This window comes from Ciconia boyciana, chromosome 10, assembly GCF_034638445.1.
Source record: "Ciconia boyciana chromosome 10, ASM3463844v1, whole genome shotgun sequence".
Lineage (NCBI taxonomy): Eukaryota > Metazoa > Chordata > Aves > Ciconiiformes > Ciconiidae > Ciconia > Ciconia boyciana.
Window position 1 is genome coordinate 33,411,976 of NC_132943.1, and position 24,621 is coordinate 33,436,596.

At 33.5% G+C, this 24,621-nt stretch overlaps 1 protein-coding gene across 1 annotated transcript in view; it reads left to right on the forward strand.

Annotated features, from left to right (window-relative positions):
- DNAH7 (dynein axonemal heavy chain 7) overlaps positions 1-24,621 on the forward strand; it is a 115,259-nt gene that overhangs the window by 31,132 nt on the left and 59,506 nt on the right. Inside the window, exons 17-32 of the mRNA XM_072875282.1 lie at positions 637-835; positions 2,314-2,454; positions 5,291-5,503; positions 6,413-6,522; positions 6,995-7,163; positions 8,554-8,656; positions 8,758-8,885; positions 10,048-10,260; positions 11,345-11,443; positions 14,866-15,114; positions 18,074-18,223; positions 19,305-19,487; positions 20,254-20,430; positions 20,744-20,875; positions 21,530-21,754; positions 23,182-23,379. Coding sequence (XP_072731383.1) covers positions 637-835; positions 2,314-2,454; positions 5,291-5,503; positions 6,413-6,522; positions 6,995-7,163; positions 8,554-8,656; positions 8,758-8,885; positions 10,048-10,260; positions 11,345-11,443; positions 14,866-15,114; positions 18,074-18,223; positions 19,305-19,487; positions 20,254-20,430; positions 20,744-20,875; positions 21,530-21,754; positions 23,182-23,379 — 2,689 coding nt within the window. The remainder of the gene's footprint in view (positions 1-636; positions 836-2,313; positions 2,455-5,290; positions 5,504-6,412; positions 6,523-6,994; positions 7,164-8,553; positions 8,657-8,757; positions 8,886-10,047; positions 10,261-11,344; positions 11,444-14,865; positions 15,115-18,073; positions 18,224-19,304; positions 19,488-20,253; positions 20,431-20,743; positions 20,876-21,529; positions 21,755-23,181; positions 23,380-24,621) is intronic.

Consider the following 24,621-nt stretch of genomic DNA (forward strand, 5'->3'; position numbering starts at 1 on the left):
AAACAATATAGCCTTCGCTATAAGCAGAGGAACTGGGGTTTGATTTCCAACATGCAGACTTGATAGCGTGCAGTGAAAGCAGTGCAAAGTCATGCAAAAATAAGAACGAAAATAAATAATAAAATGGCAGCTCAGTCACAGAGAAATATTCATATAGTGCAATGAACAGGGCAAGAGATCTTGTGAGGAAGAAAATCTTAAAGGGGTTTTTTTATTTATTTATTACAAGCTATTGTGTTAAGGTTGTACTTGGTTGCTTTACTCAAATTCCTTAATGTTTACTGTAGTTAGCTGGGAAGGTATAAATAATGGTATTTTATGTACTGTAGGTGGATTAGCAGTTAAAGAAAGAATACTTGTTTATCCTTACTTGTTTATATGTTACAGAGACTATAAGTAATATTTTGCATATTTAAACTGATCTTCAAAAAATACTGTGGTAAGCATCTTGCAGGGGGTAGTACACAGGAATTATTGTTGAGGATAAACTTTTTTTGACCAACTTAAATGATCTTTTAAGTAAATTGTTCAGAAATATTTTTTTTAAAAAAATAAATCATCATCATTAAATCATTTAAATTATCTTTGGCAAGAAGAAATTGTCAGAAGCTGTTTAATACTAGTTTTGTTTTCTAGAGTACAACCTCACTTGAAAAAGTGTTTTGAAGGAATTGCAAGAGTGGAATTTACTGATGTATTAGATATTACACACATTAAAAGTAGTGAAGGAGAGACTGTGGAACTTGTAGAGACAATCTCGACATCAGAAGCTAGAGGTCAAGTTGAAAAATGGCTGGTTGAACTGGAGGCAGCTATGCTGAAGTCTGTCCACAAGGTAACAGGTCCTAACCTCTTATTTTCTAGGCTAATGTCATTCAGCGTTGATTTCTTCAGTAAATGTTAACGTATACTGGAATCACTTTTTATTCTTTGCACTTAGGGTGAACATTAAAACAATGAATTCAGTCTTTAAAGGTTATACCTTTTTATTTTTTAGTTCTGGTGTTGGTTTCTGGTTATAAAATTCTCCAAAATTCTTTAAAATTAAATAATAATGTCAAAACCATTTGTGCCAAGGATTCTTTTGCCAGAGATTTTTCTACACTTGATGTCATATTAAGGGACAAGATTAAACTAGGAGGTTGCCCATGTTTTTTTTTTAAATATTCTTCTTAATTATGACTACAGTAATCAAGACCCTTAACTCTTCTTTTCACATTGTATCGTTCTAGTCTTTACAGTGTCTCATCATTGTGTTGTATATTTAACCATCTCTGTCATCTTTTTTTGGTGGTCCTTTTCAGTGTCAAGTGAGGTAATTGAATGTGCACACACTTTCCCTGATGCTGTCTTACAGTACAACAGTTTAATTATTGTAGTGGCATATCAGTACAGAAGAAAGTGAATAACCTGATCTATTTGGTGCATATCAGACGTGGACAAACTGAACTGCATGAATAAGAAATGGTTAAGCACCATTTGTCTGCGTTTAGCCTTGACTACAGAACTTTTATAATGATCTAAACCGGATAACATTTACATATTTTAAATGTCAATAGAGACACATTTTTCCCTCATAGATGTATTTTTTTATTGATGCTATTGTGTGTATAGATTGTTAAAAGCAAAGAAGCTTGGAACTGCAAAACAAATGGCAGATTTTCACTCAAGTAGTTTACCCTGCTTGTCTAAGGAGCCATTTAAATTTATTGAGGAGTTTGTTGATAATAATACTTGGGTTGGATTTTGTTAATGGCAGGAAAATAACCTGTTCAGACTGGAAATTTTTTTCCAGTGCAAGTTTTGATTTCATTGGGATTATCCTTGAGTGGCGCTAGAACCAGGTTAATCATTCTGTTATTAGAAAATACACTTCAAGTTAGATGTAAGTTTAAATAATATGACTTGCAAAATTAAAAGCTCTGGGTTTTTACTGGAATGAATAGATGAAAAAACTTTCAGTTGGGGATATTACTTCTAAGTAAATTGTATTTGTACTTGTTTTCTACTTTCATTGTAGATGGAGCTAGAAAATTTTAAGCATCTGATGGCAACAGATTTTAGAATGTATTGTAAAATCAGTTCTCAGAAATTTTGTGTGATCACTTCGTTCATATTATGACATTTTGGGGTTTTTTTGAGCTTTGTTGAGAGATTTGCTTGCAAGATGTCAGTATTATAGAGTTGAGTTTGAGGCTGAATCTACACCCTGATTTATTTTTTATTCTCAGTAACACAGCCTAACCTAAATTCTAAAACTGAACATTACCTTTTTTTTTCACATGTAGTTATAGCGTGCTTTTTCCTGTCTAGGTCATTGAGGATGCACTCGAAGCTTATCCAAAAACTCTACGTGTTAATTGGGTAAGAGAGTGGCCTGGACAAACAGTTCTTTGTGTATCCCAAACTTTCTGGACAATGCAAGTACAAATGTCTATTAGAAATGGCCAACTGGTAAGAATATTTTAAATTTAAATTTATGTCAAATTGATATAATGAAGTAGTAAATCAGACCTTTGGTAATAACATTTTTGGATGAATAGGTGTTCAATGTAGTAGTTAATCTTTTGAGTATCTACTTTAAAGATCTACCTGAAATGTGATCCTTGAAGACTTTGAAGTTAATATTTCCTTTTGGATATAGGCACCAATGCTTCTGTACTATGTCAGAGTGCATTCTATTTAGCTCAACATGTAGAGTACATCTTTCTGTGAAAGCAGCCCAGTGGTGTATTCGGATGGTATGGACTAGCGTAGCTTGTCTGTTTGTAGCTGGTTGAGAAGTCTAACTGACCTTCATTAATGTTTAGTGCTTTTTATGAAGATGGGCTACGATTAGCATTAGAAGATATGTACCATCCTCACCCTTGTTAAATAATGAATATATATGCCTGACCGATGCAGAATTTATAATCTGTTAGCTAATGCTAGTGGGAATAAAGGTATTCAGGCATTAAATTAAGATTCAGGATGTGTGTTTTGTAGGACCTTTCTTCTGTTTATTGCTAAGGCTTAATGCTCTCACCTGTTGTATTTGGAAGTGTTCCAGAATTGCCACCATCAGATGAGGCAACTAGATTTTCATTCTCTGATGTTTGGACAGGAAGAAACATCAAGTTTTTCACAATTTTACGTAAAGTTATAACTTTGTGTTTTGAATTAAAGGAAGAAGAGGAGATTATTTGCTAATACAAGTAAATCTTGCAACAGATCAGAAGATTTGAAAGAGATTTGAAAATATTTTCTTTTCCCAGTAACAAAGGAGATCCTTAGTTTCCTGGGGAAAGAAATAAGGCTTCTACATGCTCTGCACCATTTGTCCTCAACTGGTGAAAGACTTTCAGGAAGGAGAGACAGGAATTCTAATCTTAGAGATTTTAGATTAAAAAAAAAATGAAAGCCAACCTCACCTTAATGAGTCTGTAGTTAATGTTGTTAGTGAATAAAAGAGGAAGTTAAAGCAAAGGTTAAATGAATTTGCTTTGGGGAATATTTGTTACAGAATTCTGAGCCTAGATGAAAGCTCTTGTGCTGGTCTGTGTCAAGCCTTTTCTGTACGTGGGCATGCAGGGAAACCTGTCCTTCCTGTAGCTTTCACTCAAATTCTGTTGCAGTGGGAATTCTGCTCATCTGGCTTCAGCCCAAGAATCTTTGTTCTGCTGCGGAAAGGGCTTGTATGTAGTGAAGTGGTGGAGAGGCATTTGCATCTCCTGACGATCTGTCACAAATCTGTGGCAGGAAGAACTCCTCTCAGACTTACAACCTTCAATATTCTCTCTTTTTTCCATTCCTATGTTGTGTACTAAAGCATAGGAACTATGACAGACAATCAGTGACTACGTGAGAGGCCAAAAGTACTGCATTCTGCCTGAAGCACTTCAGAGTTTTCTGGGACAGGATGCCAGTATCATTTAAGTCACTCATTAATATTAAGTATGTGTTCACACATACGTGCACATGCATACACACACATGCTTCCTTTCAAACATTTTTGAGTTGTTTCCAACAAATAACTGTTGTACATAAATCAAAGGTGCAAATTTCTTATTAAAACCAAATAATGAACTAAGATGCTATATAAAAACAAAGTTATTTCATAAATTTTGAGAGCATTATCTTGTGGACCATGTGCATCCTCAGTGAAATAGTCATGTGGTCGGAAGGATAGCACCAAGGAACGTTATTGACGTGGGAGCTGAGGACATATTCTGTCCCTCAACTGATACCTCATGTTTGCTGAGGAAAGCTTGGTGGTAAGCAAGTGGGTTATTATCCCTGAGTGAGATATTTCAGATTTTGTCCTGGTCAGAACTTGTAATGCAACACTGTAGAAATTGAACAGCTTTTGAACTCTGTGTTTACTGCTTTATTCTCATAAATAAAAAGAAGTCATGCTAAGCAGATGATTATCCAAACTTAATGTTTGGAAAATAACTAGCTGAGATGAGAGATCTCAAAATCATCATCATCTATTGAGGGTTACCAGTGCCAGTGTGTTTGGAGAGGAACAGCAGGCTAGCAGGGAGAAGAGCCTAAACCAGATCTAGATAAGTTTTTCTCCAGACAAATAGAAGTCATTCCTCTATAGAAACATGCTTTGGTGTGAATGCATTACTAAGGTTAATTCCCACTTTTTAAATTTCAATTCAGTAAGGTACTTCATCACATCTAAGTACTGTCATGATACAAGTGGTTTCCTTAATTGGGCCTTTCCTGTTTACCATCAACTTAGCCTGAAAGAAACTATCAGTTACTGTGTAAAAGACATGATTAAGCTAACTGAACACAGACTATAACTAGAAGTCAATAAACTGAAAAATTGTAGAAAAAGGCATTTTCTTGTTAACTTTTTGAATTATAGATGTGTTGTTGTTTCTAACTATTGTGGGACATAAAAGTGTTTTTCTAGTGTGACAGTGTCCCTTAACCATAGAAAGTGTATTCTATACATGTAAGTAGATCTTTAAAACACGTGTGGCATTTTCTTTTTCTTAATGTGAAATGTATAAAAAAATAAGGACTATTTCCTGTGTTCCAGGAAGAAAATAGTATATGCTATTTTGTTTCCAGATATGTCACTGATGTTTTACATATGGTTCCATAAAAGTAGAAAAAAAACCAAAAAAACCAAACCACAAACCCCTATTGAACTACCAGTGAATGAAGGACATAGTACTACTATTATAGTGAGAGGGAACTTTTTAATACAGAGAAATAAAAGCAATATAAGAAAAAATAATCATGCCTTAGACTAGACATGCAACTTCCTAACTTTAAAAAATTTTTGCAGGCACTAGAGGATTTTCTGGAACAGAATAATAGACAGATTGAGGACATTGTCACCTTGGTGCGAGGAAAGCTGTCTAAGCAGAATCGAGTGACGCTAGGAGCACTTGTTGTGCTTGATGTTCATGCTAGGGATGTTCTTGCATCTCTAGTAAGCAAGAAAGTCAAAGATGAGAGTGACTTTGAATGGTTAAGTCAGCTTAGGTACTACTGGGAGGTAAGTGATACCTCTCAATCCTATTAGAAGGTAATTTCTGTTCACAGTTTTTCAATTTCTGCTTGCTTGCTGACACAGAGAATGGTTACACTACTATGAGAATTTCTGCTGATAAGAGAATACCTATAACCAATCATTTTATGGATTGCTAACTAGAATGGCCAGTAGCCAGACGCAAACAGTTTTTAATTAAAATTACTTTTTTCATCACTGCTGACTGTCAGGACATTTGCTGAGTTTGCAGGGAGGGGACAGACAAAAATTGTTCACTCAAAGACTGTATTTTGGTTTTCTGATTCTGCAGGATAGAGAATGCTGTAGGGATGACAATTTTCAGGTAGAGGTTTTAATCTGACTTATTGTCAATATTTTATTTGTGCATTACATGTATTGGGAAAATAACGATGTTTATACTGGATAGTGGTAGGATACAATATTTTATATTAATCAGGAAAAGATTTCCCGTAATACAGAAGACGTTGCATGTGAAATTAAAAAAAAATAAATGTATATGTAGGGATCATACATTGCTGTATCAGAGTCATCAGATTGACCGTAACTACAGCTATTGGTCATGATTACTTCTGTTTACCTTTTAGAAAGTCCGTTAACTTTCTAAGTAGCTACACAAGACAGTTTTACTCTGCAATATGGTTAGTAGGATCTTTTTTTAGATAACAGTTAATGTAAAAAATGGTCTTTTTGTGTCAATACTTTAGTCTATTAATTGGCAATTTTTTATTTGAGTCACATTGAAACTAGTGTCTCAGAGCAATCGGTAGTCTGCCATGTAGTTGATTCTAACACCATCGGGCCTGTTAAGGAACTTGAGAAATAGTGTTGAGTGGTGGGTGGGTGTTTTTTAAAAATTATTTATTGAATCTATAAAATTAACGGCTTGTTTCTTAGGAAGGGCATTTACAAACAAGGATGATCAATGCTGGACTGAGGTATGGATACGAATATCTGGGCAATACCCCTAGGCTGGTTATTACTCCACTTACAGACAGATGCTACAGGTAAAACTGCAAGTTACTAAATGTACTGTATTAGCAAGAATTTATTTAGTTGAGATATTGTAATTAGTCCTGGGAAGAGATGACTCCAGAATTGTATTTTTTATGTTCTAATAGGCATAATTACAATAGGATTCATTTCTTTTGGTGGAATACAATTGGTCCTGTATGAATATTTTAATTTAAGTTTGTGATAAAGTTAATCTTTTGTGACACTATATTTAGGGATAAATTACAAGAGGATTTAGATTTAGAAAGTGGAAAGTAAGCTATTCTCTATTGTGAACTTCTAGTAAACTTCATACATCACTACACATTTGTAAACTACAGCTGGCCAGAAGCAAGTAAACTGTACCATCATAGGAAAATGCAGACATGAAACAAATTTTAAAAAGTTTCTGTTAAAAGTTAGAGCAGCTGAAAAAATAACATGAAAATTCATACAATGTTTTTTTTTCTATTATGTTATTTCCAGAACCCTATTTGGTGCACTACACCTGCATCTTGGAGGTGCCCCTGAAGGTCCTGCTGGAACTGGAAAAACAGAAACTACAAAAGATTTAGCAAAGGCTGTAGCTAAACAGTGTGTGGTTTTCAATTGTTCTGATGGATTGGATTACCTTGCATTAGGAAAATTTTTTAAGGTTTGGATAAATCTTGAGGGTCATATTCTCAATTATATTAAAGCCCTTTAATTATTTTGGCACTTGAAGTGGTCTTAAAGTATTGTAAATGTATCTTTCTCCACTTCCAGGCCGCTATATAATGCTAGTATTGTGCAGATAGGTCTTATAGTAAGACCTATAAGAATCCAACCAAGTATATAGTAAGTATATAGTAGTATATAGTAAGAATCCAAGTATATAGTAAGAATCCAAGTATATAGTAAGAATCCAACCAAGATATCAAAATATTTTTTATGTGCTTTGAAAATTAAATAAACCATAATGATTTTATTTGCTTTAAATAGGCAACATAGATGCCATTTCAATGAGTGCATTTTTAATAGCTGATTGCAAATTTTAGGGGACTTGAGGTTTAATCTAAACTCTAAATAAGGTGGTAAGAGTCATTATATTATATAAATCAAGCATATATTCATTTCGATATTATCCTGAGTAGACAGCTCTGTATTGTGAAAATCTATCCTGAATGGACATCTGTGTCTTATAGTCCAGTGTCCTGGTTTGGACTGGAATGATACAAAAATAGAGCAAGTATGCTTTCCTCCCTGGCATTATTCTTACCTTCTGAGTCAGAAGTGGCATTGGAATGATGTGATTTGTCTTCAAAATTCAACATGATGGTAGTTCACCAAAATAAGCTAAATTAAAAGCTTTTCTTTAGAATTATGAAAGCAAAATTCTATGTCTTAAATGGGAATTTTAGAATTACTGTTAACAAAGCATGAAGTGCCATTGAAAGACTACCAGTGCTACAGAGATGGTACAGTAGCATTTGGGGAGCATATCTCAGAAAAGACTTATTAATTAACCAGAACTCTAGGAAAAGAGAATTATTCTTTAGTTGCACTTTAGGTAATGTGGTATGCCATAACCAAACAGTTGATTTTACCCATGCAGAAGTCCTTACGTTGCCTTTTGTCACTGTGAACCCTGTTAGCATAGATGCAAAAGAAGAGTAGGTTTTTTCGAGGCTTGTTTATTGCTGAAATCTTTCCCCTTGTCCAGTTGCAAAATACTGACTATTAAGGTAGAACATGCAAGATGTGTGTATTTGATAGGCACTTTGCATATGACAGAAGAATTAGGATTTTGGATTAGTTTGTACAGGCTTTTATCTTTTTTTTTTTTTTTTTTTTTTTTTTTTACAAGCAAACAGTTTTTAAATTTCTGTAATTCTTTTTGAAACAAATTCTAGCTGGAGTGATTTTGTTTGGAAGTTAGTGCTCTGGATCATGGATATAAGTCCTTTCTTTGCACATTAAAATTTTTCTTATTGCAGAATTGTTTTGATCAGCATGTCCAAAATAAGAAGTTACCTATTAATTAGTTATATGTCTGTCTCTTCTAGGGTTTATTGTCTTGTGGGGCATGGGCTTGCTTTGATGAATTCAACAGGATTGATTTGGAAGTACTCTCTGTGGTTGCTCAGCAGATTTTTACTATCCAAAGAGGTAACCTGTTATTTTAATTGTATCTTTCACTTACATGTGACAAAGAATAAAGACACAACAAAACCTGCCCAATAATGATGTTACTTTTTATTTCTCTATAGGCATTAATTCAGGATCTGATTTGATAGTATTTGAAGGAACTGAACTGAAACTGAACCCTACATGTGCTGTCTTCATTACCATGAATCCTGGTTATGCTGGGCGTTCAGAGCTTCCTGATAATCTTAAGGTATTATAACACTTGTAATTTTATTACTTTTAATAGCTAATACAGAAAGTAAAAAAAGAAATCACTTTTTGTCTAATATAGAAATTATTAAGAATATTTAATACTGGTTACCTTCAGTTTTTGATTACACTAGTGTAAAAATAATCTTCTCTCAGAAGAAAAAGAAATTTAAAAGGATAATTAGACTGAAAAATAGGAATAAACTGAATTTTAAGGTGTCAGGAAGTGGTTGCTTGATTCAAGGTCTGACTGTCAGGTTAAAACAAACAACTTTGTGTGTTTCTTGGCTAAGCACCTGAAAGTTCAAAAATTAAAGGGAACGCTTTATAGTGTACAAGCAGTGAATGATATCTAGATATTGACTAAAAATGTGTTTTTTTTATTAATTTCTGTTTTTTCTGATCTTTTGGTTTGATCTGAAGGGACTTGTGGTGTTTTTAATGTAAGAGATTTCTATTCTGTTTAAGTTTATTATTGAGTGATTGTTACAAGAGTGCTATGTCCTTTCCTACCCTTTAAATACATTTGTCCTGTGTCCATAGAAAGAAAAGGAAATCTGAGCAAATATCTTGATAAATTAATAAAAACATAGAAAAGTACAGTCTTTGTAAATAGTTCTCAGACCTGTCTGGGAAGTTTACTCACATATAGTATGAATACAAGATTCAAAAGCACTGCTTGTATAGATGAAAGGGAATAATCTTAAAAACTTTCTGGTAGAATATGAAAAGTAGCGAAAGTTTTGTCTGTCTGAAAGTATTCCGATGCTTGTTTGGTAGAACAATGGTAAAATTGAAGCATAGGCTGCAGCTAAACAATGCTAGTAGGAGTCTGACAGCATCAACTATTTTGTGGTAGTTGTATTGCACTCCCCTATTCCTTCTAGAGCTTGTGGTGTTTTATGTGTTTTTGTTGTTAATCTTGAATGATGAAGACCTACAACCGTGAATTGTCACAATGGAAAATAAAGTATTTCTAAGTGTTTATGGAAAGCCATTAAGTATATCGCAGTCATAATTGTAATAGTTAAATTTAATTGTCTGTCACTGTATTAATGAAATAATGAAAAAAATAGTATTTTATGTAATTGTAGAAAAAAGTTGTATATAATAATGTGGTATAATTTTTTTCTGATGTGATTTTTCATATGTATGTTTAATAGGCTCTCTTTAGAACAGTAGCTATGATGGTTCCTGATTATGCCATGATTGCAGAGATTGTTCTGTATTCTTGTGGTTTTGTTACTGCTCGACCTCTATCTGTAAAGATTGTAGCTACATATCGTCTGTGTTCAGAGCAGTTGTCTTCTCAGCACCATTATGATTATGGAATGAGAGCTGTGAAGTCAGTACTCACTGCTGCTGGCAACCTGAAGGTAAATGATTTTTTGAATTTTCTTTGTCATCCAATGACTTAGTAACATGTCTCTTTCATAACAGAAGGTACACTATTCTACATAATGGCAAGTAGCTGTTTAAAATTTCATTCTGTGATACCTATGAAAATGAAAAGGATATGTATTGGGGCATAAGCTGAGGAAAGTCAAGAAGAGATAAAGCTGCCGGGCCATTCACCACACCACTTGTCACTGAATGGCGTGCCTATTAAGCGTGCTGATCATCTTTCAAGAATTCTAGTTAAATGCAAATTTACTGAGTTGTTTGGCTTGTTGGCTACTGCTTTGCTCTGCTTTTCTTATCAGGTTCAGATGCCTTGTATGTGAACACTTTCCAGTAACACACGGGCTAATATCTGCCACATGTGACTTTGATCACTCTTTTATCTTTAAGAAAAATGGTGTAGGATGTAGTATTTTGTTTTGGCTTGCATTGTGGATGAATGCAGACATTTTACTAAGAAACTAAGCTGTTGTTTTATTAATTCAGTTACTTTTATTTAGGTAGACTAGTATAATTTACAATTCTCTTCCATTCCTCTTTTTTTCAACCTATAATCCTATTACAAAAAAACCCCTACAAAGCCCAAAATCAGTAACTAAGCTATGTATTGTGGCAAAAGAGGCACATATTTTCTTTTTTTAATTTTTTTTTAATAACCTGGGAGAGAGATCTATATGCAAGCTTTTAGATTTTTGACTTTGCTGAAGGCAGATGTTTTATGTCAAATTAGGGAAAAGTATCCTTCTTAGGAAGAAAAGGAATACGTCTTAGAAAGCAAAAAAATCAATGGTTTGGGAAAAAATGTCATATCAAATTTATAGTAACACCCATCACTGGACATAAACTAAAGTAAAATTGGCCTGACTATAGAAATCTACTGCACACACCTTGATATGAATGTATAAACATACATCCAGAACATATGTTGTTATCGGTGGACCTGAAACTGCCAAAATAATTGCACAGATACACAACAGGGAATGTTCAGTAAAACAGGGAAGTTTAACATCTGTTTTTTGAAACTATAAAAATTAACTAACACTATTTTATATTTTTTAGCTGAAATATCCATTGGAAGATGAAGAAGTTTTGCTCCTTAGATCCATTACAGATGTCAACCTGCCTAAATTCTTGTCTCATGATTTACCACTTTTTGAGGTAGAAAACATACAGATTTTTAGTAATGTAAAGAGGTTACTAAAAATACAAGTTGATAAAAATACTATATGAGAGGTTTATCAGGGAGGTGGACCAAAGACTTTTTTAATCCAGCCTGTAATAATTTTAAAACTTAGTCTTAACTGTTCCTTCGTAGCAAATATAGCAAGCGTTTGGGTTTTGATAGTTTAGACCAATGCAAGTTTCTGCCAAGACTACTGCTTGAAATGGTAACATACTATTTTTATATATCATGTATTCAAGATTTCAGAGTACCTTATAAGTATTCTTATGAAATAGGTAGGTACTAATAGTGTCCTCTTTATAAGAGAAAATTTAGATTTTCATTTAAAATGTGCAAAACAGTAAATAGACCAAGTAAATAGCCCACATTCATTCTTGTCCTGAGTTGATCTCAGTATGGAACTGAGCTGGAGAAAATGAACTGTAACTTGCTCCTCTGATTTACAGGATGCACTAACACAGTCAGTCTGTGTCCTAATATGTGCCATTTGGATTGGATTTCTATCTGTTGCTGCAGGATAGGCGTGTTTAATATACCTCTGATTGAACCAGACATGCCCAACTCTAACGTGAGCTGTGAACTTCATTACAAAAAGTTTGTAGTCGTCTTTGGCAGCTGTGAGATTTGTGTGTCCTGTTAGAAAAAGAAGAAAGGATCTGTGCTGGTGTATATAGAAGTTTGGAAACTGTGAAAACATTGTCCTTCATGTGTACCTTTTTAAACATTAGTGGAAAGATCTTATTTGGAAAAAGAATTGTTTCTTCATATACAGCCATGGCAACTTGTGTGCAATTATACACTCACAACATCAAAAACTCTCATGAGTTGTTTTGGATAGTAATAGGTATATTTTAGCAGTCATATTAGTTGCAATTATATTTTCAGTGCATAATACTTATTTTTGTGTAATTTTATAATGGAATAAAATGAGGTAATTTCTGTAAGAAAACATCCATGAGGGCATGAAAGTAATATGGAGGCTCTTTCCTTTAGGAAGTTTAAGAAAGAGCCGTAGAAATCTGAAGCACAGAAGAGGTAATTGCCTTGCCCAAAGTTATATGAAAGCATAATGAATTAGAAACTGAACATATGTCTCTGGACACTGTTATTCTAATCTAATTAAAATTCTGCCTAACTTACACACTTGTTCCTGAAAACAAGTCATGAGCATGAAGGTAGATTTTCATAAATTTTGAAATAATGGAAATAAATTTAGAGAAGTTGTCTGGGAAAACTGCAGCATCTTCACTAGTTGTTTCTGTAAGTTTCAGTGTTTAAGAATAGCAATGTTAAGAATTTAGTGTACAGAAATTAACTCTATATTTATGAAGTAATACTATATATTTTTCACTTTCATAGAATAACAAATATATGTTGATTTAGAGATGAAATAGCCTTGCACATACTAATATTTTGCTTGTTAGCATATCCCAAAACCAGGAAAAATGTTATAAGTTGAAGCTAGGAAGTATCACATTAACGACTTGTAAACAGCAAAAGAAGGCTAAGGAACGTAAGGCTAATAAATAGAATTAAAGTAGATTATTATGTCAGTACAGAACAGATGCATGTTACAAGGAAAAACACTGACAAATGAGCATGACGCCACAATGTCACTGTAATTAGTTATCCATTGTGGGACAGATTTAAGGGTTAACAGTAGGTTAGGCCTAGAGTATGTGGGAATTGTAATAGCCTAATTCTGTTAGTTCTCCAATAAAGTAGCTTTGTTTGAAATTCTTACTGGATACAGAAAGAATTATAAAAGGATTTAAGTTCAGCAGTAGTAAGGTAATTTCAAATTTTAAATATGATTTTAAGAATTATTTCCTTTTTTATTATGAGAAATATTGATTTCTTCCCTCAATTTATATATCACGCTTGAGAGAAATGCGGAAACACCCATGTCCTCCTTCATTCATTTTAATTTTGCTGGGTTTACCTTCATTGTTCAGGTCTCCAGTGTAGTCGAGTACATCTGACTTGAGATATGCAGTAACTCTTCTGTGTTTATGTAGGAGCATGCAAATGATACATGCTTTCTCGGTCTTGTTTTGCTCAAAGCTCTGCTTCACTTTGTTCTAAATTATTTATGGTCCATCCAGATTTTTGGATCTTGATTTTTAACACTTAAAAAAAGATTTTCCTTTAATACTATCCTGTAGTATATTGCATTGGGCCTATCATAAAGTCTTTGGGCCCTAGTAATGGGTTCATTTATAAAATTGACCCTGCTCTGTTGTAGAGAAGACAGTTTTGCCCAGCAGTACAACTTATGCTGTGATACTAAATTGTTTCTTTTAATATGGTATTCCTCCATTTCCCCATATTTGTCATCCATTTTGTAAGAACAAAATGATTAATAGATTCTCCCCCCCCACCCCCCATTATCTTAGTTACAAAATCTAGTAGGCATAGAAAGACCATACTCTCTCACAAGTGTATAAATCGTTAATCCTTTAACAGAGAGTGTGGAGAAAAAGTGCAGATGAATGACCAATGGAAATTTTACATCAAACGTGTTTCAGACAAGAAAAGCTGCTCACCTTGAACACAGCTTGATATTTCTACTTGGGAAATATGATTATTTTCCTTGGAAAAGCCCTGCTTTTGTCATAGTCAAGTGTAAAACGTGCTCCTGGTAGCACAGAACATTAAACATATTTTAATACACTTTGATAAAACACACACTTTATGGTCAGGATGTGGTATGCTCATTAACATGTTAACAGTGGAAGCTAACAGTGCTAAAAGAAAATCAAGGCACACAGTAGAAGGAAACCAACATACATAGTAACAGGAAAAATGTCAAAATACTGCGATTCTAAGTGCACCAATAGTTGCTGTCATTGTCATTTCTAAAGAATATGTTTTATTTTGGATATTTTTTTGGTAATCTTTGCTTTCCAAGTTGATACTGCAGGTCTGTCTAATTGAAATGATAACCCAGAGATTATTTTTCTCATTTGTTACATCTTCAGTTTATTCTGTATCTTTCTTCTTTTGTGGTAAGCACAACTGCAGGATCTTTGCTTTTAAATTTAGATTTCAGTTAATTATTTTTCAGTTATTGAGGAAAAAAGGTAAACGCTTTCTCCACTTTCTAACCACAAGTTTTATAAACTAGTTTAATAAAAGCTAATGTTTATCAGGAAAGAATATGCTTAGATAGTTAATCCCTTCTCTATGTGCCCAGGTAAACATGAAAAAGATACATTAAATAAATAATAAATTACAAAGTCAGAATTTTGGCTCGGACAAGGGTGACATGAAATTCATAATTATTTTAATCAAAATAGTTATTAGTCTACTTTGTGTCAACAAAGGGTTGATTGCATGAGTGTCAAACCAAATTACTGTGAAAATAAGTGTACTTTCCAATTAATTGTTTGGATAGGGTATTACTTCTGATTTGTTTCCTGGTGTGAAGCTACCAAAACCAGATTACAAGGACCTATTGGAAGCCATCAAAACAAACTGTGATGCTATGAATTTGCAAATGACTGATGTATTTACTATGAAGATCCTGCAGATATATGAGATGATGATTGTGCGTCATGGCTTTATGATAGTTGGAGAGCCTTTTGGGGGAAAAACATGTGCATATCGAGTTCTGGCAGGAGCATTGGGAGACATATGTGAGAAGGTATCTAAACATTTTTATAAATATTTCTGGTGAAAGCTATTTTCAAACAAATTTTATAAACATGTTTTAGTATTTATACTGAATACAGAATTTACTTTAAGGAAGTTAAAAGTATAAGGAAAAGCTAAAGAATTTGATTGAGAAACTTACATAAGATAGGATGACCCAACTTTAAATATACACACTTCATACATTTCATACATTTCTACACATGGTGTTTTCTCTAAATTCTTTCATTGGATTGGACAAGGAATGAATTAGCTACTTGAAATTTTATGATAAACTGTTCCTTGTGAAAGCTTTATGCCAGATTTCCAACTTATTCACATGAGAGCTGCTGAACACTCTTAACAGAGATTATTCAGTTCAGAGCTACACTGAACAATAGATCTGCTTCATAAACTTACACAAAGTCTTGAACACTTTCTGGTAAGAATACAATAAACCCATGTAAACCCAGAAACTAAATAGTCTCAAATTTTGATTATTTTTGAAACAAGGGTATTTCAAATTTTCAGACAAATTTTGGATCTGAAACAAATCCAAGATCTGTTCTGCTAAATAACTTCTCACCTGACATAGACGTGGGTAATCATTGTTATCTGTGGAACATTTAAGTGGGCCAGTAGTATAGCTATACCAAATCTTGCCCAAATTCAAGCCATCAAAATATTTATTTTTCATATGGGATCTCTGGAATCCTGCTACTTGGGCTGCAGAGGCTTTTGCAGAATAATCTAATCATAGTTATTGTCTTTAGTATTCTGTGCTCTAAGGACCTCTAGGTTCAGTCTAGTCTGATCTGCTAGGATGGAATGTAAACCCAGTACAAGGTACTTTTGTATCTGTTTCTGAAATGTTTAGGATTTGAGACTTGAGAGGTCACTGGCCCACTCAGTGAACTCCAGGCATCCCCAGAGAAAAATAGTAATAACCATGAAGCATAAGTGATCTTCAGGACACTGAATTTCTTCAGGCTGGCTGACCAGAAACACACGACCAACCACCTTAGCAAAACTGTTTCATTTCCTTAATGGTGATCTTCAGGCAGGCACTGTGTAGTTATCAGCAAGAGTAGACTGGCTAGACTTTCACATTGGTATTGCTATCAAACACAACTCTATTCTTATGATCATTTATTAAAGCTGTTACTTAGTTGCTTCCTATATTATAGGTTAAATTGTGAAGCTTTTGCTTTAGGTATGTAGGAGAAATTCTGTTCCTGCCTGTCACTCCAATAAAACAATATTTAACTTTCTGCTTTTCCTTTTAATTCAGAGTGAATCATTGTCCACTCCTTCCCATTTCTATTTGTCAAGGAAAAAAGTTATGTGGTAGAGTAAGAAATTTTTACCTGATGATTTTTTTCCTGTTAGCTCAGCTTCTCAATCAACTCTAATGATTAATTTAATGGTCATCACACCTATTGGAGCTTTCTTCCTTGTCCCCCCCCGTCCCCCCCCCCAAAGAACTCGTATCCAACTAATCAATAAAGTTTCACTTTGATTATGATAACAATTGCTTTTTAGGAGGATTTTTATGATCTTGAAGAAAATCTTCTCATGGATCTGAACTGATTAGTGTTTAGTTCTGGGAACTCTAGCAGCTGTATTGGGACTATATCTGAATTTTATAATTAGGGGGCATTGTGATGAGTAAGATGAGAAGGAGAGATTTGTGATGAATGAGGTAAGAAGCTGCTAACAGACATAATACAAAAGAAAATTGTAAGGTACTTGCAAATCTTGGAGATTATAAATCTAAAATTTTGTCATTGCAACAGTGTTTTAATTTTTTAGCTGGGCAACTGTGGCAAAGTTGCTGTACTCAGTTTTTTTTTTTTTAATTGTATTTTTGTCATGCTTGTGTGTTTGCTGTTCACATAGCTTATAACTCTTTCCAAGAAGATGTTATCTCTTTTCCCCTTTCTTTAAATATTGCATTTCCCTCTCAATATTCATTTTGGTGAAATAAAAAAGTATGTTAGAGTGAATTATAATTCAATATACACTGTCAGAAAAAGAAGTTGTACTCATAATTTTTTATAAACATACTTGTTTCTCCTTTGAAATAGTATAATAAAAATTCCTGTATTTTATATTTCATGAGGGGAATCAAAGAAAGATTATGTGTATCTGTGAGAGGAAGGCAGTCAGAACAGGCATGAAATGATGCCGAACTCCTGATTTCTCAGTTCAAGTTCATAAACAATAGGGCTGCTTTTGGAAGGAGAGAGGTGTTTTTCTTAAATGAGGGATACATGTTTCTTGTATTTTAAGGCTATAGTGAGTAGGCATTCAAATGAGTGTTTGCAGTTTGTTGCCTTTGCTTGTAATTCATTCCTGTGGAAGAGTGTTTTTCAGCCACCTGATCTCGGATGTGTGCAGTATTAAATGTCATTTTTAGTCACAAGGAGAGAAGAAAGAATCAGTTAAAGTTTAATAAAAAAGTAAAATTAGATATCTTTACATGGTTTAAGTAAAAAAAAAAAAAAAAAACAAAACCCCAAACCAACTTTATAATGTCATTTTGACATCAATCTCAGAAATTTACCAAGGCAGTCATATTTATTCCTTAAACATGGGAAAAATGGGATAGAGAGACAAAAGAGCTTGGCCTGTTGTAATCGCTGTATGTGTAAGAATAGAACTTGGGTCTCTTGATTGACTGCCTGATTTCCAGTTCACTAACATTTAAAAAAAAAAAAAAAAGTTTTAATTTATCAAGCCACTGTTCAGTATTAAAATTAGACTTCCAGCTACATATGATAAAGTTGGGATAATTGTCTTTAGACACCTGTAAACCATCTTTCAAATGTAATAGGTGTAACGTCTTTCCTGCTGTAAACTGATGAAATTTTAATGAAGATTTAATAATATATAACTGTAAAATTCAAAATAAATGGCATAATAAATTGCATGTTTGGTGTTAACAGATTTTATTACTTTTGTGTCTTCAGGGGCTGATGGAAGAAAACAAAGTTCAGATCACTGTTTTAAATCCCAAATCCATAACAATGGGTCAGCTATATGGACAATTTGATCCAGTGTCACATGAATGGTCAGATGGCATCCTAGCAGTGAGCTTCAGAGCATTTGCTTCTTCCCCAGTAAGTGCTTAAAAGACTTAGAGCATTTTGGGAAATGACTTTTCAGTTTATACATTTTAGATTTTAATTCCATGTAGTTTGCACAACCATTGTGGGGTTCATATGCTTGATCATTTGAATACAGAGACTGCAGTTTGGCTTGATTGTAGTATGCTCCATGAAAAATTATTTTTGGATGCTGGTGAATTAAGATTTGTATTTCAGCAGTCCTTATGTGAAGATAAATTTTTGTTTGTTTGCGTATGTTATAAATAAATGAATATTTAATCATTCTACCATATTGTCGTTCCTTATTTTGTCTGATTATGGCCCAAATCTGTGCTGTTTATGTATACGGGCCTTTTGATGTTTATTTTGGAAGAAGCTGCTGTCTGAGTGTGGCTTATGGCTGACCTGCCATTAAAGTCCATTGAAATATTTTCCCTAAGTATAATAAAAGATGTATCTACCTGACAGACACTTTACTTTTTGCTAGTGATTGAAGTATTGGACTCTCTGTGCCTATAAACTTACATAAACTAATAGTATATTGAAGTTGATCAGTGCAAAGTTCACCATCTCTAATAACATTTGCAGAACTGTGCAACTGCTTTGTATTTTCCTATAAGAAATATGATTAATACCTATTACTATTTGCTTATATTGTAAAAAACCAGACATATTATAGTTAGATATTACCATATTCCTTAAATTAGTCCTAGTGACTTCCATGGCAAGCGTGCAGTAGGTATTACTGATGAGTAGTAACTTGTATTAATGGTCTCACTGTATCATAAGTCAAAGTATTTGAGTATGTTGCATTTTGACAGAAGCAATGTACTGCATTGCAAGTATAACTGAAAGAAACCAGTCAAAAATATTAACCTTCTATAGCTAACTACAGTATATGCTTTAAAGTTATAAAACTAAATTGTGAATATAGATTGTGATTTCAGAAACTGCTTGTGAATACAACTCTGTACTCCCAATATTTTCAATTATTTTTTGTGGAAAATAACTTTAGATCTAAAATATGTATTTTACAGTAAACATAATAAAATAAATTGCAAGTATTTGAATAAAAATATTTTCTGCAAACCAGACTCCAGACAGGAAATGGCTGGTTTTTGATGGGCCAGTGGATGCAGTATGGATTGAGAATATGAATACTGTGCTTGACGATAATAAAAAGTTGTGCCTTATGAGTGGAGAGATCATCAAAATGTCACAGCAAATGAGCCTTATTTTTGAACCAATGGATTTAGAAGTTGCTTCTCCTGCTACTGTAAGTACCTGTCTTTGAAATACTGATTACATATGTCTTTCATTATTGTGATATATATTCTAATTTTTTTAAAAAATACTTAACTGAGAATAGTAATTATAAGTTTGATATTTCTTTGATATATGTTTAAAGTAAAGAACATTGTAGCTTGGTTTTCTTGTTTAAATTTTTCATAATCTTACAATATGATGTGAAAAAATACATATTTATGTATGTAATGTAAATTACATATACAAAAGACCCTGTAACTGTTAAGAGTCAGGCCCTTGCAAGTGCCTGGCAAGAAAAATAAAATCATTCATGCTCTAATCTTTCATTTCCTGGACAAATTCTGGGAAAACCAACAATCACTGCATTTCTGGCACCTGTCTGTATTTATCACACCTATTTTTTTCTAATGGCACTTTGTGGAATGCAAAAATTTTCTCTTGAACATGAATAGAGGTTCAGATAATAATATAAACAGAACAAAATATCTGCATAGTCATACTGGGAAGGAATTTTTACTTACAAATTTTAGAAAACTTAATTAAAAATTGTTAGGCACTCTAGTAGTCAGTTTGTTATCTTTTGTGATAATAAAGCCATGTTTGAAACTCGTCTGTCTCAGGGCTCGTAGAACCCCACTGTACACTTTATACCTGCTTCTAATAATCCCAGAAGCTGTATGTTATAACACTGAATGTTATTTTAAGTTCTTGTAGATAGGAAAAAACTTTGGAGATCTCATAAGATGACATGCACCTGTTTCTTTCTTTATTTTTAGGTTTCAAGGTGTGGTATGGTCTATATGGAGCCCCATATGTTAGGTTGGAGACCATTAATGATGTCTTGGCTAAATACAATGCATTCAGGAATCAGCTCTATGCATAAAGAATTTATAATAGGCCTGTTTGACAGAATGGTTCCGCTCTGTCTTGAGTTTATTAGGAAATACACAAAGGTAGGATAAAGAACTTTTCTGAGAAACTAAGGGTGTTTGAATTATTTTAACTTCCAAGTGCCAAAGGAACAAATTGTTTTATTTGGACCATATTAATTTATATTTATTAATTCTTAAAAACAGCTGTTAAGATGAAGGCTGTGAGCAAGGTTTCTGTGTGTATTGTTCAACTTGCTTCTGAATGCATTTTAGACATATTTATCCTACAGTTTTTTTTTTATCATCCCAGTGAGGAAAAAGACCCCACCATCTAGCAGTCTTTTTTCAGTAGTAAAACACACCTGCAACTGAGAGTGTTCTTCTTTCTTTTCAGGAACTTTCTCCTACTTCAGATACAAACTTAATTCGATCACTAATGAATCTGATGGACTGCATGATGGATGAATTTGCTGATGAAGCCAAAATTAAAGCTATGAATGACCATGACATTTTCTCTTGGCTTGAGGTAGGCAGTTTGTTTAACATACAGAATAGGGAATTCCAAACCAGACTTTAGTGAAATGGACTTCACAAGCAATGAAACCTATATTTCATTATTAGAATGCATATTTTGTAATGTCCATTGAGGAAAATACTACTACCTTCTTTATAATTGATACATAGTTGAGTCTCATGTGTTTCATCTCTTGATATAAATTTAATGATTGTTATACTAACCAGTCAAAATTGCATATAATTCTTCAGTTTCTGGTATCTCAGTTCATTACTAGTTAGATCAATGCTATCCAAGGATTACAATTCAAGGAGAGCTCTATTAACAGACATAGCCATCACTTGTATGAGATGGGCCTTTTGAATAACAGAAAGATAATCTAAATTGTTCTGGAATAAAAAGCAGTCTACGCTTGAACTTTCTCAAAATAACGGCTCTGCACTCAGCAGGTCAAGCATTTTGCTGCACGACAAAGGTGATCAGATGCTGATAGTTAAATGGTGTTTTGTTTTACCAGCAGCGTGGTTCCATACTGTATACATAAAATCAAGTTGGTCCAGTGTAATTCTATTGTGATTTGTAGCAAAGATTCCTTTGACTTCAATGAGTAAGAACTTTGTAATATGCAGGTACTGAAGTTACATTTTGTTTTTTTCCAACTCCTAGGGTATTTTTTTATTTTCACTGATATGGTCTGTAGGAGCTAGCTGTAAGGAAGATGATCGACTGAAATTTGACAAAATTGTGCGAGAAATGCTTAATGGACCAATTAGTGAGGAGGCAAAAGAACGATATAAATTGTTGAGCAGTATTGATCAACAGCCTTCAAAAGCTTTCACAGTCCCATTTCCAAAAGAAGGAACAGTTTATGATTATCGGTTTGTCAAAAAGGTGAGGATTGCAAATAAGATGTGGACTTCCATTTTGAAGTAATCTTTTATGAATGCTACAAGGTGTGTATTGTTACTGTGAATTTGTTTCTGCTGCCCGATTCTTTTATCATTGAATAGGCCAGACATCCATCCTTGCACACTAGTGATGGTCTAGTGTTCTCGCTGCGACTTGCAGTACCAAAGCCTGTCTTTTTGGCTACCAGAATAATTGCCTGTTGTGGCAGAACAAGTTTGCAGAAAATCTCAACTCCTTATTTTTTTCTCTTATTTTTTAATCTTCATTTCTTGCAAGATTATTTTATTTTGGATTTCAGCCCTTTTCTTAGGTTGAGGAAGCACTTGATATACTTTAGGCCATTTCATTACTGTAGTAGGCTACTTTTGTGCCTCTCTTCTCTGCCTCTTTTTCCTGGGATTAAGATGTGAATCCATGATGCATCTCTCTCGCTGGAGAAGAAAACCTCACACGCTGGATCTGGTATGCTCCAGAGACTCCAAGATAAAATAAATGTACTTTTTTTTTTTTTTTTTTTGAGTTTGTCATTCCTGTGAAGTCCTGTTGCAGTACAATGAGAATTACTTTGTCTAGATTTCAGCTCATGCGTGATTCCTGCGTCTTGCCAAGGAAAGTGGCTGAGATTTCAATCAGCAGTAAAGGCTTTATGTCTTCTGATCATAATCCATAAAAACATGTTCTTCCAGTAAAGGGGGTTTTGTGTTGAGAGGTCGAAATATGCCCCCTCTAAGAAAGACTTAAGGAGAGAGCAATCTCTAGGAATTTCATATGACTTTTATCTCAAGATAGAAATTTTTGGGGATAGGATAGAACATACAGTTGTTTCAGGGCTATTTACAATTTTAAAAAATCTCCTTATATTAATTTACTGCTGGAGAGTTTTGACATCTTTTAAGATTCCTCTAGTAGGCTGATCCAAAAGAGAAAGCTTTGCTGTGGAGCTTCACACTAAAATTAATCTGCCCTGAAATTCCATAGTTTGGAAGTATTTTTTATGAATGAGAGTCTGTGAAAAGGCTGACTATGCTTTTTTAGTTTTAGTGATTAAATTTATACAGTAATTTCATATTTTATTGCATATTTATATACTATATATAATGTATATATAAATATATGTATTTTTCCATTATATATATATAATATATGTACAGATATAAAAGGTAAGGTAACGTCCTTGTCTGTCAGTAGTTGCATGCTTCAGGCATAGGTGTTATGTTTCTTTTTAAGTACTCTCAAATGAAAGCACTGCATTCTGAAACAAATGTATGAAATTATTTTTTAATCCTTTTAAAAATTGGTTGATAACCCCATCTGTTAAGTTATAGAACTTTGGTTTTTCTATTTCCATTTGTTCTATGCTGTTTTTTCCTTTTATTATAAATATATGACTTTCATATAAATTAAAATAGGGAGCAGGAATTTGGGAACCCTGGGTGGAAACACTCAAATTAGCTCCTCCTATACCTCAAGATGTGATGTTTAATGAAATAATTGTACCAACTCTGGATACTGCTCGATACATGGCATTGATGGAATTGTTGACAGTGCATCAAAAACCTTCTATATTTGTGGGGCCAACAGGAACTGGAAAAAGTACCTATATTACTGTAAGTACTTTTAATACTGACATTAGACATAGTTATAAAAGGGGTAAAATGAGGAATAGTTTGATAACATCATTTTTAAAAAGGAAAATGAGACATGAATTGTTGGATATTATGAAATGAAATTATGGTCAACTAAAATGCAGTTGCATAGCAAAAGGTGGCAGTTTTGGAGTTTTGGTTTCTTTTCTTCTCTGCACTTCCAGACTAAATTCTTAAGAAGCACCCAGATATCCACTGGAATAAGCTGCTAACAGAATCCAAACAGGACTATTCAGTTTAGTTCCTGTGTTGATTTACTTGGCATTGTGATTGTAGATATACTTGGGATAGTCCACACAGACACTGGTACACAAAAGACTAAACCATTTAATAAGACATCCAGTCAGGATTGCTCAAAACAACAAGAAAAGAAATGCATACGTCCTAGAGTTAGAAGCAGCAAAAATGTGTGCGGCTGTTATTGTGGAGAAGTTTAGTAGATAACCTTTTCTAGTCAGATGCTACTATGGCAGTTCCATGCACTGGAAAACAGGGAAGAACAAGAATTTTGTCACTGAAAGAAATATGAAGGCAAAAAATTAATAGCAGTATTACCAAAGAATTCTTTATAGGAAAAGACGATAGTGGGAAGAGGAATTGGTTAGTCAAGATCTTCCCAGGCAGTTTTCTTCAGATAACTAGTTAGCTAGATCTGGTCATTACAATGAAAAGCAGCTGCCCATTTCAAGAGAAATACATTTTAAATCAAAACAATTGTATGTCCTGTTTTACAGAATGCCAAATATTCTTTACCCGTCTTATTCTTGTCTTTGAGAGAAAATGAAAAAGAAGTACAAATAATAATGATAATCTAATTTGACTTTAGCTTTTGGCACTACACAATTTCTGTTATTTCTGAAACAAAATCTTGGCAAAATACTAATACTTGATCTAGTTACAGGATTTTAAAGCTTGATATAATCTTCCTGTAGAAAGGAAAAAAAGGATAGGTTTTTTTAGTATATAAACAGTTAATGGTTTCAACGCAAGTCTCATTTTCTAGGAAGTAGCAATGTTGACAATTGTTTAATATTTAAAGAAGTTATGTTATACATCGGTATCTCAAATCAGCCATCTTATCTAGACTAATATTACATTGTGTATTTCTGTATTTGACACACACAATACATTAAAAAGACTATTAAGGTAGTAAAATAGAGAGTTCAGAAGCTAATAAATTCTACCTTATACAATAACTTGACA